Here is a 15,400-nt window from a genome sequence, read left to right as displayed (position 1 = left end):
GTTTCGTATTGGGGTTGCTGTTATAAGGTTGTGACTTTGGGGTGGATTCTGTTCCCATAATGTCTGATGTTTGGGGCAATTCAACTTCTTTTTTTACTTTCCATATCAACACCTTTTCCATTTTTATTAACAGCTTTTTACTTGTGTTCCGTATTGGGTTGCTGTTATAAGGTTGTGACTTTGGGGTGGATTCTGTTCCCATAATGTCTGATATTTGGGGGCAATTCAACTTCTTTTACTTTCCATATCAACACCTTTTCCATTTTTATTAACAGCTTTTTACTTGTGTTTCGTATTGGGTTGTTGTTTTGAGGTTGTGACTTCGGATGAATTGTGTTCCTTGTGGGTTTGACGTTTTGGGGTGACTCCACAGGCTAACACAGTATCCTTGTAACCAGCCTTAACAAACTATATTCTCCTCTAACTCTTCTTTTGGAGCAGTGACTAGCAGGCTTTTTTTCATATTTGTTTCCTTTTTTTTATGCCCTTGAACTGACTCCTTTGCTATAAAAAATAATGGTTAGGTTTTCTACTTCTACCTGTATAGTTTCCTCAAATTTATTACCTTCTACATCAACAACACAACTACAGTCCTATTAATCGCTACACCCCTTGCCCCGCCCCCAGGCTGTACACGTGGGGCTGGGGCGTGCACGGCCAGCTGGGGCATGACAGCGTGGAGGACGTACACCAGCCCACCCCTGTAAAGCGCCTCGCCAAGAAGGTATGTACAGGGGCTGACGGGGTGAAGGGATTACCCGCAGGGACTGGAAGAAGCTTAAGAGAGACTGAATGGGCTTAAGGAGTTGAGTGTAGGGCTTAAATAGGACTGAATGGACTGAAAGGGGGTGAAGATATTGAGTGTGAGGGATTGAAGAGAACCAAAGTAGACTGAATGGGCTTAAGGAGTTGAGTGTAGGGCTTAAATAGGACTGAATGGACTGAAGGGGGTGAAGATATTGAGTGTGAGGGATTGAAGAGAACCAAAGTAGACTGATTGGGCTTAAGTAAGTGACTGTAGGGATTGGAAGAGACATAGAGGAGGCTGAATGAGGGTGGAGGCGGTGGGTGAGTGAAGCAATGCAACCCCTTTGACCTCTATTCAGGAGCAGTAAGTATCGGGGGTTTTTTTTTAATATTTTTCTTTACGCCCTTGAACTGTCTCCTTAGCTCTAAAAAAAATTAAAAATGTTACCCCATGGTTTAAGGGTGAGGATATTGACTGTATGGACTGGAAGAGGCTTAAAAGTGGACTGAATGGGCTAAGTAACTGTCGGGGTTGAATAAGATATGTTGAAACGCACTAACACATTCCACACCCTTACACTAACATCACCCTCCATGTCCCCCCCACAGCACATCGTGTCGGCTGACGGCGGGTATGCACACAGCGTCACCATGTCGGCCGATGGGTGTGTGTATGCGTGGGGGTGTGGCACGTATGGGCAGATCGGCAACGGGGGCATCGTCAAGGTGTGCTACCCTGTGCGTGTCCCCCTCCCAGGCCCGGCAACGCACCTCACCGCCGGCTACTTCCAGAATGTGAGTGTCTTGTGGGCATAGCTTCCTCCTCCTCCTCCTCCTCCTCCTCGTCTTCCCTTCACAAGTCAATCATTCACCTCTCCTTCTATTGACCCTCCTCCTCTTCCTCTTCCTTATCTCTCCCACCTCTTCAGAAGCTAATCTTGTCATCTCCCCTTCCTCCTCCTCCTCCTCCTCCTCAGCTCAAGGGCGAAAACACACACACACACACACACACACACACACACACACACAATTTCGAACACACCAAAACACACACACATTTGCTTCATCAGGGTAAGTTTGGTAAATACACACACAAACTCACAATCGCACTCACACAACAATGACCAACACCCACACACTCACGCCCCTCTCTCCCTCCCCCTACAGTTGGCCGTCACCCGCAACCACAAGGTATACATGTGGGGGAACAACCCGGCCTGTCTCCGCGTCCAGGCTCAGCTACAACGCCGCGCTCGCTCCTGCCAGGCGGCCGAGGCGGGGCGACGGAGCAGCGGGGGGGATGTGCGACCGTGCGGCGAGAACGGGGGCAGCGAACGGGGGACGGTATCCGAGGGGGCGTCACCCAGCGAGTCCCCACGGGAGGGCGTGTGTGGAGGCATCAATGGTGCTAGTGATACCTTTGAGTCGGGGGAAGAGGCTGCCTCCCCAGGGGTCGAGGCCTCCCCCAGCCCCCCGGCACACCCAAGTACAACAGTAGATGATAGTGAAGACACCATCACCACTCTCCCGGAGGACAAGGGGGAGGCGGGTGACAGTGCCAAGTCCTTTGTGATTTCCCCGACCCCCTCCCCCGACAAGCTGGCGGGTGAGGGGGGTGGGAGTGGGGCTGGGGGTGCCGCGAGTGAGGTCCCAGAGGCAGCCATAAACACCGTCACCCCGGACCAGTCTCGCGATGGGGTGACGGAGACGCCGACGCCCACCACTGCCAACACCACGGCGGTCAACACTCCCAGCGTCAACGGCAGTGAGTCTTTTCATGCGTTTAAGCCACTGCCCTTCCTTTTTTTAATTTATTTTTTATGCATAGACAACAGTTTTAGCTTTACCATACTTTATCCTGTTACTGTTAATACTTTTACCTTATTTGTTTGTTGTTTTTGAAGTGTTTTTGACATCAGTTTCAGTTTAAATTCATGTTGCTCTTTCCTAGTCTGTACGTATTCCATCATATCTGTTTATTTGTTACAGTAAGTAGGATTGCTTTTAAGACTTCAACACTGCACCCTTCCCTCACCCCTCCCTCTCAACACCTCTCCCTCGCCCCTCCCCTCTCAACACCACACACCTCTCGACATCTGAACCCCCCCCCCAAAAAAAAAAAATACTACTGTCCATATCCTTAACCCCTCAACACTACACCATAATTCCCTCGCCCTTTCCACTCAACACCTCAACACCACACTCTCCCTCACCCCTCCCTCTCCCCCCACAGACATGCCGAGGACTGTCAGTGCCAACACAGTGCCATCGTGTGACCCCAGCGACCTTGGCCACCTCTTGCCGCAGGAGGTGGAGATGCCGCACGGGTTTGGGGCGGTGCGGGCGGTGGCGTGCGGAAGCCAGCACTGCCTCCTTCTGACCACCCACGGCGCCCTCTACTCCTGGGGGCGGAACATGTCAGGACAGCTGGGTGAGACGCTTATGTGGCAATGGTGTTATGGGCTGACTAGGGTTCATTTTTGGATATGGTAACACTGTAATAACGGAACTCTATGTCACCCTTCCTCATGTTTCATTTTGTTGCTTGGTGAAGAGATGCTTGTGTGGTGATGACAACTTGCCGCCGAAGAACACCTATTTGACAAGGCTTTCCTAGGAGTTGTGGGTATTTCCAGGAGTAGTTTTATGACCCTGGTGGTAGCTTGACCCTTCCTCTGTACCGTGAACCTGAAGAAACACTCATTAGAACCTGACTGACCCCCTCTTTGACCTTTAGAAATAGCTGATGTGAGAAATGAAAGTGTCTGATAATATTGCCCTTATTGTCGGCTCAGGGACAGGCAACAGGAGGGAGGTGAGCAGCCCGACACGCATCATGGATGACGCGTACATCACCGACGTGGCGTGCGGGGCGGACTTCACCCTGGCGCTGGAGTCTCAGGGGCAGCTCTGGGCGTGGGGATCAAACTTCTACTCGCAGGTGGGTGTCATTCCCCTGGTGGTTATATTTTTTTATGTTCCTTTTATTGGCAGCTGTCCACATGAAACCAATGGGGGCTTCGTGGTGCAATGGTTAACACACTCGGCTCACAACCGAGAGAGCCTGGGTTCGATTCCCAGGTAGAGTGGAAAAATTTGGGCGGCTTTTCCGATACCCTACGCCCCTGTCCATCCAGCAGTGAATGGCTACCAGGTATTAATTGGGGGTTGTGTCCCGTCTCCTGGAATCTGTTCTTTCTCCTATGATTCCTTCCCCTTCTGTCTCTCTCTGGCATATGACCACAGATGTTGCGCCGACTAAACGAAACTTTCCAACTTTTTCCCATAACCATCGAAATCTCCCTCTCATTCCCATCGCAGCTCGGCAAGAACAGCGCTGCGGATGATGACAAGGGGCAGGCGGGGCGCGTGTTCATGCTGCGCACCACCAAGCGGGTCCTCAAGGTGCCCCACAGCGTACACTCCAACTGCGAGACCCCCAGACCTGTCAACGGCCTCCCCCCACACCCCGGCCCACCCCCTCCGCACTATGGGATCTCGGCCACCACGCAGGAAAAAGTGAGTGCTGGATGCTTGCAAGAATTCATAATGTTAGAATATTCTGACAAGTGGAATTTGGTGAAAAAAAGTAGATTAATGGATTCACAGTAGACTAACCTCTTTTCTGCCTTTTTTTTTTCGGCATCTGACGTTATATCGATTTTATTTATTTATTTATTTATTTATTTTCTGTGACGTTTTTGTTTTTTGCCCTTGAGCTGCTTCCTTAGCCGTAAAAAAACAAAATAATAAATCAAAATCAAAACATTACGCTTCTTTCTCAGCCGCGGGACGGGAGCCACTGGTGGTTGAATCGCATTGACCTCAGCGGCGGGGAGGAGGCCAAGGAAGGGATGGGAGGCGACGCAAGCCCAACGACGAGGGCGGACGAGCAGGACGACGGGGCTTATGGGGTACGCGGCCTCCACACCGCCCTCGCTTTCTTCCACGGCTGCTACAACACCAAGAATGTGACGACGATGGTAGGGGCTAATCAAGGGGTCTGGGGTATTGCTCTTCTTCTCGGTCTTTTTGCTCATGTTTGGTGGTCTTTATTCTTCTCCTCTTCTTCTTCCTCTTCTTGACTCTGCCTTCATCTTCAGTGCTTCTTGTGGTCTTTTATCTTCTTTTTCTTTTTACTTCTCTTCTTTGTTTCCATGTTTATTCTCTTCTTCTAATTTCTATTCTTCATTCACTTCCTTTTTTTTTTGTTTTTGTTTTTTACAGCAAAGGAGACAGATCAAGGGCTTAAAAAAAAGAAAACAATAATGAAAAAAAAAAGCCCGCTACTTACTGCCCCTAATAAGATTGGAGAGGAGTGTCTGAAAGAGAAAATTTCGGGAGGAGAGGTGTCCTGATACCCTCCTTCATTTTCCTTTTCTTCCTTCTCATATGTGGCAAAAATGACATTCAGCTCACCACACACACATGCAAATTTGACAGACATACCACAAGAAAATACCAACACTGCCTTCTCATATGTGGCAAAAGTGACATTCAGCTCACCACACACACATGCAAATTTGACAGACATACCACAAAGAATAACAACACTGCCTTCTCCTATGTGGCAAAAGTGACATTCAGCTCACCACACACACATGCAAATTTGACTGACATACCACAAGAAAATACCAACACTGCCTTCTTATATGTGGCAAAAGTGACATTCAGCTCACCACACACACATGCAAATTTGACAGACATACCACAGAAAAATAACAACACTGCCTTCTCATATGTGGCAAAAGTGACATTCAGCTCACCACACACACATGCAAATTTGACTGACATACCACAGGAAAATATCAACACTGCCTTCTCATATGTGGCAAAAGTGACATTCAGCTCACCACACACACATCCAAATTTAACAGACATACCACAGGAAAATATCAACACTGCCTTCTCATATGTGGCAAAAGTGACATTCAGCTCAGCACACACACATGCAAATTTGACTTACATACCACCAAAAAATATCAACACTGCCTTCTCATATGTGGCAAAAGTGACATTCAGCTCACCACACACACATGCAAATTTAACAGACACACCACAAAAAAATATCAACACTGCCTTCTCATATGTGGCAAAAGTGACATTCAGCTCACCACACACACATGCAAATTTGACTGACATACCACAGGAAAATAACAACACTGCCTTCTCATATGTGGCAAAAGTGACATTCAGCTCACCACACACACATGCAAATTTGACAGACATACCACAAGAAAATATCAACACTGCCTTCTCATATGTGGCAAAAGTGACATTCAGCTCACCACACACACATCCAAATTTGACAGACATACCACCAAAAAATAACAACACTGCCTTCTTATATGTGGCAAAAGTGACATTCAGCTCACCACACACACATGCAAATTTAACAGACATACCACAGGAAAATATCAACACTGCCTTCTCATATGTGGCAAAAGTGACATTCAGCTCACCACACACACATGCAAATTTGACAGACATACCACAGGAAAATATCAACACTGCCTTCTCATATGTGGCAAAAGTAACAATGAACTCGCCACACACGGGAGCAGTAAGTAGCGGGCTTTTTTTTTTTCATTATTGTTTTCTTTTTCTTTTCTTTTTACGCCCTTGAACTGTCTCCTTCGCCGTAAGAAAAAAAACCACATCCAAATTTAAGAGATATACCACGAAAAAAAAAAATAACTGCGTCGGTACTTATATAAACTGATTCACACGCACCCTAACGGCAAACATGTAAATAACTCTGTGTCTTGGTGTTGTTTTTTATAATGTTTCAAATTTTTCACCGGTTTGATATAGTTTTAAAATACAAGTCATTCTTAACCCAGTAGCGGCAACGGGCCAAATTCGTGGCTTTACCGTGTAGCAGCGACGGGCCAAATCTGTGCCATGATATAAACCCCCCAAAATAGATGATGCATAAACTGATCACAAATGCTTTGATATATATTATGAAATGGTTTGTGTGAGTGATGATTTTTTTTCTCATTTTTCTCGCTTAGAGGGACCATTAAGAAACATGATCCCTGCTGCTACCGGGTTAACGCACTAAATCTAGGACCATACGACCCTGCAGTTGTGGCGCCAAGATACAACGCCCCAATAATCAATCACTCAACGCTGTGTCTCCCTCTCCCTTTCATAGCTCCAGGATGCCGAAGCCCACCAAGCACTAGCCACTCTGTACACTTTGGAGCGGCAGTACAGCCAGGCCATGCACCACCACCTCTGTGCCCTACTGAAACAAGGCTCGGAGTTCAATCGAAACGCCACTTCCACTTCCGCCACTGCCGCTAAAGAGGAGGAGAGAAGTGCAGCCTCCTCTACCACCTCCGCCACTGCCAGTCAAGTTGAAGGACGTATCAGTAAGGAAGGGTCGACGGAGAGGCAGGGGAAGGGCAGGGACGGCGAGGCATCTAGTCAGGATGAGGACAAGGATCCGAGCGTTAACCCACCCAAGACGTGAGTAGAGGGGGTGTTCCTTTGTCTGTATGGATGGGTGGATGAATTGATGGATGGATATGTGATTGTCTATCTCTCTGTCTTTGTTGTCTCATCTCCTCTCTTTCTTGGGGGCTTCGTGGTGCAGTGGTTAGCACACTCGGCTCACAACCGAGAGAGCCCAGGTTCGATTCCCGGGTGGAGTTGAAAAATTTGGGCGGCTTTTCCGATACCCAACACCCCTGTCCACCCAGCAGTGAATGGGGGCGGCTTTTCCGATACCCTACGCCCCTGTCCACCCAGCAGTGAATGGGTACCAGGTATTAGTCAGGGGTTGTGTCCTGTCTCCTTTTATAATTCCTTCCCCTTCTGTCTCTCTCCGGCATATGACCAGAGATGTTGCGCCGACTAAACGAAACTTTCCAACCTTTTTCATCTCCCCAGGCTGGTGGACGAGGCGGTGCGCATCATCGACTACTACCTGAGGCTACAGACGGAGGAGTCCCAGACCGGCATGAGGCACGTCCTGCAGGAGGGTATTTCTCTGTGGCTGTCGCACGCCCTCCCCCTCGGACAGCTGGAGGACCTCTTACTCACGCACCTCCCCCGCACTGTCTACCCCCTCGCACTCCTGCTCTTTGGGTCAGTCTGTCACACCGCGGCTGCCACAGGGGCCTACCTCACTACCCTTTACCCCTAGGTCTTGTTGGTCCCAGTACTAAATACCCATACCCAACCCCTACGTAGGTCCACCAGTACTGTTTAGCGTGATGCCCTGCGGAGGTTTTTCCCGCATGAGTTTTTTTCTTACAAGGGAGGCAGCTTAACCCCCGCTGCTACCGAGTCAAGGAAATCTCTCGTATTAGAATTGCTTACTTGAGGCCTTTCCGTGAAGAGACTCATGGTAGAGTTACCCCCGATTGGCGAGGGAAAGAACTCTGCAGTCAGTTTAGTGTGTGGCCGAAGCCTTGTGGGAGCCAGGCATTTCAGTTATTTGACACTCTTAAGCCACACACACTAAAGCAAATTATATAGTACCTGTCTTTGTTATCGTGTCTCCTCTCTTTCTTTCTCTCCCAAACTTTATCTCTCTCTCCAAACTTTTATTTTTTTAATTTTTTTAAGCAAAGGAGTCAGTTCAAGGGCATAAAAATTTGAGACATTGCAGCATTTAAAACCTGTATTCTCTTTCTCTGTTCTGTCTGTGTTGTTCATTTTCCGTTCTGTCAGTCATGTGTTAACCAGTACTTAAGTGGGCAACTGTACACTTAGATAGAAACTTTACAATGTTGATACTTTTCCTGACCTCATGCCCTGTTCTGTGGTTCATGTGTTAGCCAGTACTTCAGTGTGCAACCGTACACTTAGATGGACTCATGATAATAATACTGTGATCTTAGAATACCTTACCATCAAAGTCCTAAATAATGTAGTTTTATCATTAGTTTCAGTGTAGATGTATAAGTGTTTTAGTTAGTACCTCTTAGATGACTTAGCAAATGTCCTCACTGTTATTTAACCCGGTAGCAGCAGGGATCATGTTTCTTAATGGTCCCTCCAAGCGAGAAAAATGAGAAAAAATCACCCCTCACACAAACCATTTCATAATATATATCAAAGCATTTGTGATCAGATTATGTATCATCTTTTTTGGGGGGGTTTATATCATGGCACAAATTTGGCCCGTCGCTGCTACACGGTAAAGCCACAAATTTGGCCCGTCGCTGCTACATGGTAAAGCCACAAACTTGGCCCGTCACTGCTACATGGTAAAGCCACAAATTTGGCCCGTCGCTGCTACACGGTAAAGCCACAAATTTGGCCCGTCGCTGCTACACGGTAAAGCCACAAATTTGGCCCGTCGCTGCTACCGGGTTAAACATATACAAGGTCTTTCGTCACCCATCATCTCATTCCTCACTCCTTCACACTATAGTCGGTTCACCCGAGTCTGAAGTGAGCATTATCGCGTAACGGCAACTTGAGCAACACAGCGAGTCCGATTTCGTGGATACTGTACGCTAGCCTATGCATAGTGAAGAGTCCTCAGTGGCTATAATATGCAGGCGGCAATGTCAAATACCGTCAATTATAGTCGATTTCGAGTTAGAAAAATATTAGTTATGTTGCAAATACACTTGGCCCTCGATTTAACGGATTTCGGTTTTAACGGGTGAACCGAATATAGCACAAAGTCTTTATTTATTTATTTTTTATTTCATTTGTTTATTTATGTTTATGTATGTATTTTTATTTATCTGTGTTTTATGTATTTTCATTTATTTATTTTTTATTTTTTTTATATATACCAAGTCCTCATTCCTCCTCATTTTCCATCTCTCATCTCATTCCTCATACTTATACACTTCCTTTCATGCCATTCCACTCTCAACCTCTTTTCCATTCACTACTAGTCATCTCATTCCACTTTCAGATATTAGGTTCAATCTCTCTCTATTACCCCTTTTTCAGTTCACTTCCTTTCATGCCATTCCACTCTCAACCTCTTTTCCATATACTTCTTTTCATCCCATTCCACTTTCAGATATTAGGTTCAATCTCTCTCTATAACACCTTTTTCCATTCACTTCTTTTCATCTCATTCCACTTTCAAATATTAGGTTCAATCGCTCTCTTTACCCTTTTTTCTCCACTTTTTTTTACCTCCCATTTTGCATTGGTGTTGAGGCTCTCCCCGTCCCTCTCCCCGCAGCGATGGAGCGAGTGGGGAGGCCGAGGAGGGGCAGGAGAAGGCGGGGGACAAAGGAGGGAGCCTGGCTGGAGGGGGTGATCCTGCCCTCAAGGTGTTGGGTCAGCTGTCCACAAAGTTCTGCCTCAACCTCTGCACCTCAGTCATCAGCCACCTACAGGCCGGTGAGTAGACGCGCACACACACACACACACACACACACACACACACACACACAACAACTTTTTCCTGTATTTCACAACTTGGTAAATACAACTTTTTCCTGTATTTCACAACTTGGTAAATACAACTTTTTCCTGTATTTCACAACTTGGTAAATACAACTTTTTCCTGTATTTCACAACTTGGTAAATACAACTTTTTCCTGTATTTCACAACTTGGTAAATACAACTTTTTCCTGTATTTCACAACTTGGTAAATACAACTTTTTCCTGTATTTCACAACAACTAGGTACACACACACACACACACACACCTTTGCCATTTCTTCACTCTTTTATTCAGATTTTTCCTTCTTTTTTCTCATTTTATTAAGAACTTTCCTTTTTTTCCCTCAATAGTCTTCATCCTTCACCTTTTTCCTCATCCTTTTCCTCGTGTTGCTTCTCCTCCTCTTCACTCTTCCTCCTTTTGTCCCTACTCTGTCTGCATTCTTGACCTTCAATTCATCTATATTTTGTCTATTTTCTCCAACATCACTTAACCGAGAGAGCCCGGGTTCGATTCCCGGGCGGAGTGGAAAAATTTGGGCGGCTTTTCCGATACCCTACGCCCCTGTCCACCCAGCAGTGAATGGGTACCAGGTATTAATCGGGGGTTGTGTCCCGTCTCCTGGGGTCTGTTCCTTTCTCCTATAATTCCTTCCCCTTCTGTCTCTCTCCGGCATATGACCACAGATGTTGCGCCGACTAAACAAAACTTTCCAACTCTCACTATCTGTAGCCGACCACTATCACCTACCATTGCTGCATTACTTTCACGCTCACCATCACCATCACTCCCCACACAGGCGGTGCGGGCGGAGAGTACGTGGATGCATTAGCGCGCGTGAGTGGGGTGCCGGGAAGCTCCGAGGGCGGCACCGAAGGCCAGTCACGAACGGCGTCTTTTAGCGAGGACCGGAGCAAGCTGGACGTGGCCCTCGATGTCCTGGAGAAGAAGGGCACGGACGCGATCACCCTGAAGCAGGAGGATGTAGCGGGCCTGCAGAAGAGTGAGGCCGCCCATGGAAGGAGGAGGGCTGACTCTCGGGGCTCCCTCTCCAAGCACAAGAGCAAGAGTAAGGAGCAGGACAAGGACTGTGTGTTGTTCACCTGCGGCCACCACTTCACACACAAGGAGTTTAAGGTACGGAAAATGTAGGACCCTTTTTGTATGATTGTTTTTTTATTATTATTATTATTATTTTTTTTTTTACAACAGAGGAGACAGTTCAAGGGCATAAAAAAAGAGGGAAACAATAATTAAAAACAAAAGCCCGCTGGTTGGTTGGGTCATAGGGTGGTATTTAGAGTGTGAATTTGTTTTGTTTATCTGTTTTACTACGAACTCCTCACTCTCCCCTGCTGTCACCACTCCTACTCTCCTAAAGCTCGTCCCTCTCTCCCTCTCCCTCCCTCCCTCCCTCCGCCCTTATCGGTTTATCGGTGGTTGATATTCTCCCTACAGAGCACCTCCTGTCCCCCACAGACTCAGGTGCTGCCTCAGATGGAGACCTCCGTGATGACCGTGCCGGGGCTCCTGGGCAACACAGCGCGGGTTTTGCTGGACCAGTACCACAGCGACCAGCCGGAGATGGCCTGCCCTCACTGCGTCCTGGCCCACCTCACCATCAAGCTCACCAAACACAAGCAGATGCAGTAGGAGGAGAGGTTTTTTATACTCAGATTTCACACATAAGACAGGAGGCATTAGTTCTCCTCACCAAAAGGTATGGAAGAGGAGGAGGAGGAGGAGGAGGAGGAAGAGAAGGAGGTTTTTATACTCATATCACACTTACGACAAGAGAATTAGCCTTCCTCAGTACTACTAAACGATGTGAAAGAAGAAGAGGAGGAGGAGAAGGTTTTTGTACTCAAATATCACACTTACAACAAGAGAATTAGCCTTCCTCAGCACTGCTAAACGATGTGAAAGAAGAAGAGGAGGAGGATAGAAGGAGGAGGAGGAGGTTTTTGTACTAATATATCACACTTACAACAAGAGAATTAGCCTTCCTCAGTACTGCTAAACGATGTGAAAGAAGAAGAGGAGGAGGATAGAAGGAGGAGAGGAGGTTTTTGTACTAATATATCTCACTTACGACAAGGGAATTAGCCTTCCGCAGCATTACTAAGAGGAGGAGGAGGAGGAGGAGGAAAAGAAGAACCAAAAGGAAAGGAAACGAGGAATCTTTTGTCGTAAACTTTCATACTGACAGCGAAGAACAACACCGGCAAGTTCGCTAACAACCCACTCCACGCTGGTCCGGGCCGGCCATGCGTCGCTTCATAGAAATACCGTTGACTCGGAAATGAGGGTCACGAGCTCTTATGTCATAGTATTTTGTGCCGGTTCGAATGGCAACGAGTGCCGGCCAACCTGCCTACTCGCTGCTAACCTCTAGGTGTCGCGTCGCTCTGTGGGGGTCGTGGCGCCGGCCCACTCGACACAGAAGGTTTGTCTCGTCTCTATTGAGCACAATTCATCATCCGCCAACGTATATATATTACCCCGTAGTCAATATACTTAATTTTTTATGGTCCCAAAGATATGTCTGAACCACATAGTCACAAAGTCACTAAGGGTTTGCTCTGTTCTTCTGCAGTGGGTGAACTTAACAAAGGGTGATGGGCGAGGAGGAGGAGGAGGAGAAGCAGCGGAGTCATGTGATATCTATACAGTTTTCAACCCTTGATAAACAGTACATAAGTTATTGTTGTTGTGTAGTTATACAGTATATATAATAATAATAGAACATATATCTTTGTTACTCTTTACATCAGGGTATAGAAGATCTGCATTTTTTGGTCACAACTTTCGGTCACAAATGAGGCATTTTTCAAGACCCTCTTACAGTTCAAGGTCACGAAAGGTCAGGTCGCAGAGAAGGCACACAGTTAAGATGCAAAGCAGGACTAAGAAGGAAAGAGGTCAGAGAGGTCAGCCAGATTAAGACAAGTACCAGATATGTATTTTCCGAGAGACAGACTCGATACAGATGCTAGTTTGGAAATGACCCGCCAGCAACATTGCCAGATTGTCGTACTCAGTTTATTTATTTATTTATTTATTTATTTTTTTTTTTTTTTTTACAACAAAGGCAGCTCAAGGGCACACAAAAAAAGAAAACAATAATAAAAAAAAAAGCCCGCTACTCGCTGCTCCTAAAAAAGAAACAAAATTTGCCGATTTCCGATACTAAAACTGTGTCCTGGGCCCCAGTAACTAGACTCATTCATAGTTATCATTAAAATAGTTAATTCCTGATGTTTCTTGGCAATAGTTAGGCGTCAGAAACCAGTAAATACTATGCCATGAGTACGATAATCTAGCAACATTGCCCACCAGAGAACAGCGTCGTCATCCCTTGGCAATGAGGATGAAGGGTGTGATGGTGATTGGGCGTCAAGGGTATAGATGTGTTAAGGGCGATGATAGTGGTGTTTAACTAAAGACGGAAGGTAGTGGGGCATCTTTATCATGTTCATAAAAACTTAATGTCCCTTGGCAATGAGGATGAGGGGTGTGATGGTGATTGGGCGTCAAGGGTATACATGTGTTAAGGGCGATGATAGTGGTGTTTAACCTAAGACGGAAGGTAGTGGGACATCTTTATCATGTGCATAAAAACTTAATGTCCCTTGGCAATGAGGATGAGGGGTGTGATGTTGGTTGGATGTCAAGGGTATAGATGTGTTAAGAGTGATGATAGTGATGTTTGAATGAAGACGGAAGGCAGTGATGTTGGTTGGATGTCAGGGCGATGTATGTGTTAGGAGGAGGAGGAAGAGAAGGAGGTTTTTGTACTCAGATATCACACTTACGACAAGAGAATCAGCCTTCCTCAGCACTCCTAAACGATGTGAAAGAAGAAGAGGAGGAGGATAGAAGGAGGCACACTTACAAACAAGAGAATCAACCTTCCTGCACACTAAAAAACAATGAAAGAAGAAGAGGAGGAGGATAGAAGGAGGAGGAGAATCAGCCTTCCTCAGCACTCCTAAACGATGTGAAAGAAGAAGAGGAGGAGGATAGAAGGAGGACGAGGAGGTTTTTGTACTCAGATATCACACTTACAACAAGAGAATCAGCCTTCCTCAGCACTCCTAAACAATGTGAAAGAAGAAGAGGAGGAGGATAGAAGGAGGACGAGGAGGTTTTTGTACTCAGATATCACACTTACAACAAGAGAATCAGCCTTCCTCAGCACTCCTAAACAATGTGAAAGAAGAAGAAGATATCACACTTGCAACAAGAGAATCAGCCTTCCTCGGTACTCCTAAACAATGTGAAAGAAGAAGAGGAGGAGGATAGAAGGAGGACGAGGAGGAGGTTTTTGTACTCAGATATCACACTTACGACAAGAGCATTAGCCCTCCCCAGCATTACTAAGAAGAAGAGGAGGAGGAGGAGTAGGAGGAAGAGGAAAAGACAAAAGGTAGTGGAACATATCAATGGGATCAAAAACACTACATACCTCACAACATACTACATGGATACAGCGATATATGGAGTGCAGTGAAATAGCGGTTTGAAGGGCAAGGACATGCGTAGCCCCGAGCCTGTAACCTTAGACATATCAGCACCTCGGATGACCTGTTTGAAGAGGCTCTCGTTGAAGTTACCGGGACTTTCATGGGTTGTTTTGTGATCCTGGTGATAGTTTGCAGCTCGGCCGGGAAAATCACCCATGAAAACCTGGTTAATCTTCCCTGTGGCCTCGGAAAGCAGTCAAACGGGGAGCCTGATCTGTTTTGAGGATATGGACTACTTGTGTGCTGTATGGTGAAAGAATATGGCGTGTAACGGGGCTTATGAATGGGAGTCAGGAAACGCAATGGTGAGGTTCTGTGTTGCGTTAGTTGTGTTGATATGTTTGAGGATACGGACTTGCATGTCGTATGGTGAAAGAAGATGGTTTGAAATGGGGCTTCTGAATGGGAGTCTGGATACGCAATGGTGAGGTTCTGTGTTGCGTTAGTTGTGTTGATATGTTTGAGGATACGGACTTGCGTGTCGTATGGTGAAAGAAGAATATGGTGTGTAATTGGGGCTTCTGAATGGGAGTCTGGAATAGTGAGGTTCTGTGCTGTGTTAGTTGTGTGTGAAGGAGACAGACGATAACAGCAATGGTGTGCGAGAATGTGTCCTGCGGTGGAAGAGGAAGATGGCTTGGTAGGACGTCTTAAGTGGAAGTCCAGGTTATCGAGGACATGATGGTTCTGTGAGGTACTACTTAGGTGGATCAATGAGTGGAAGAAATTCAGGTAGGAGTTTAAAGACAG

General features: G+C 46.5%; 1 protein-coding gene across 6 annotated transcripts in view; it reads left to right on the top strand.

Annotated features, from left to right (window-relative positions):
• LOC127000924 (uncharacterized) overlaps window positions 1-15,397 on the top strand; it is a 42,569-nt gene extending 27,172 nt beyond the window's left edge. The window contains exons 15-29 of one of the 6 annotated variants that reach the window (XM_050865073.1): window positions 628-724; window positions 1,357-1,542; window positions 1,915-2,512; window positions 2,981-3,178; window positions 3,543-3,688; window positions 4,069-4,266; window positions 4,533-4,730; window positions 6,908-7,224; window positions 7,648-7,845; window positions 9,917-10,077; window positions 10,924-11,261; window positions 11,604-11,888; window positions 14,166-14,271; window positions 14,448-15,079; window positions 15,197-15,397. In XM_050865073.1, coding sequence (XP_050721030.1) covers window positions 628-724; window positions 1,357-1,542; window positions 1,915-2,512; window positions 2,981-3,178; window positions 3,543-3,688; window positions 4,069-4,266; window positions 4,533-4,730; window positions 6,908-7,224; window positions 7,648-7,845; window positions 9,917-10,077; window positions 10,924-11,261; window positions 11,604-11,777 — 2,809 coding nt within the window. In that variant the 3' untranslated portion in view covers window positions 11,778-11,888; window positions 14,166-14,271; window positions 14,448-15,079; window positions 15,197-15,397. Of the gene's footprint in view, window positions 1-627; window positions 725-1,356; window positions 1,543-1,914; window positions 2,513-2,980; window positions 3,179-3,542; window positions 3,689-4,068; window positions 4,267-4,532; window positions 4,731-6,907; window positions 7,225-7,647; window positions 7,846-9,916; window positions 10,078-10,923; window positions 11,262-11,603; window positions 11,889-12,084; window positions 12,205-14,165; window positions 14,290-14,444; window positions 15,142-15,196 lie in introns of those variants that run through there. The other 5 variants (XM_050865076.1, XM_050865072.1, XM_050865075.1 and 2 more) reach the window with 5 other exon arrangements.
• Window positions 15,398-15,400: the final 3 nt, after the last annotated feature.

The sequence above is a fragment of the Eriocheir sinensis genome, chromosome 19, assembly GCF_024679095.1.
Source record: "Eriocheir sinensis breed Jianghai 21 chromosome 19, ASM2467909v1, whole genome shotgun sequence".
In the NCBI taxonomy this organism is placed as follows: domain Eukaryota; kingdom Metazoa; phylum Arthropoda; class Malacostraca; order Decapoda; family Varunidae; genus Eriocheir; species Eriocheir sinensis.
Note: the sequence above shows the minus strand (reverse complement) of the source record. Positions and strands in the feature narration are given on the sequence as shown.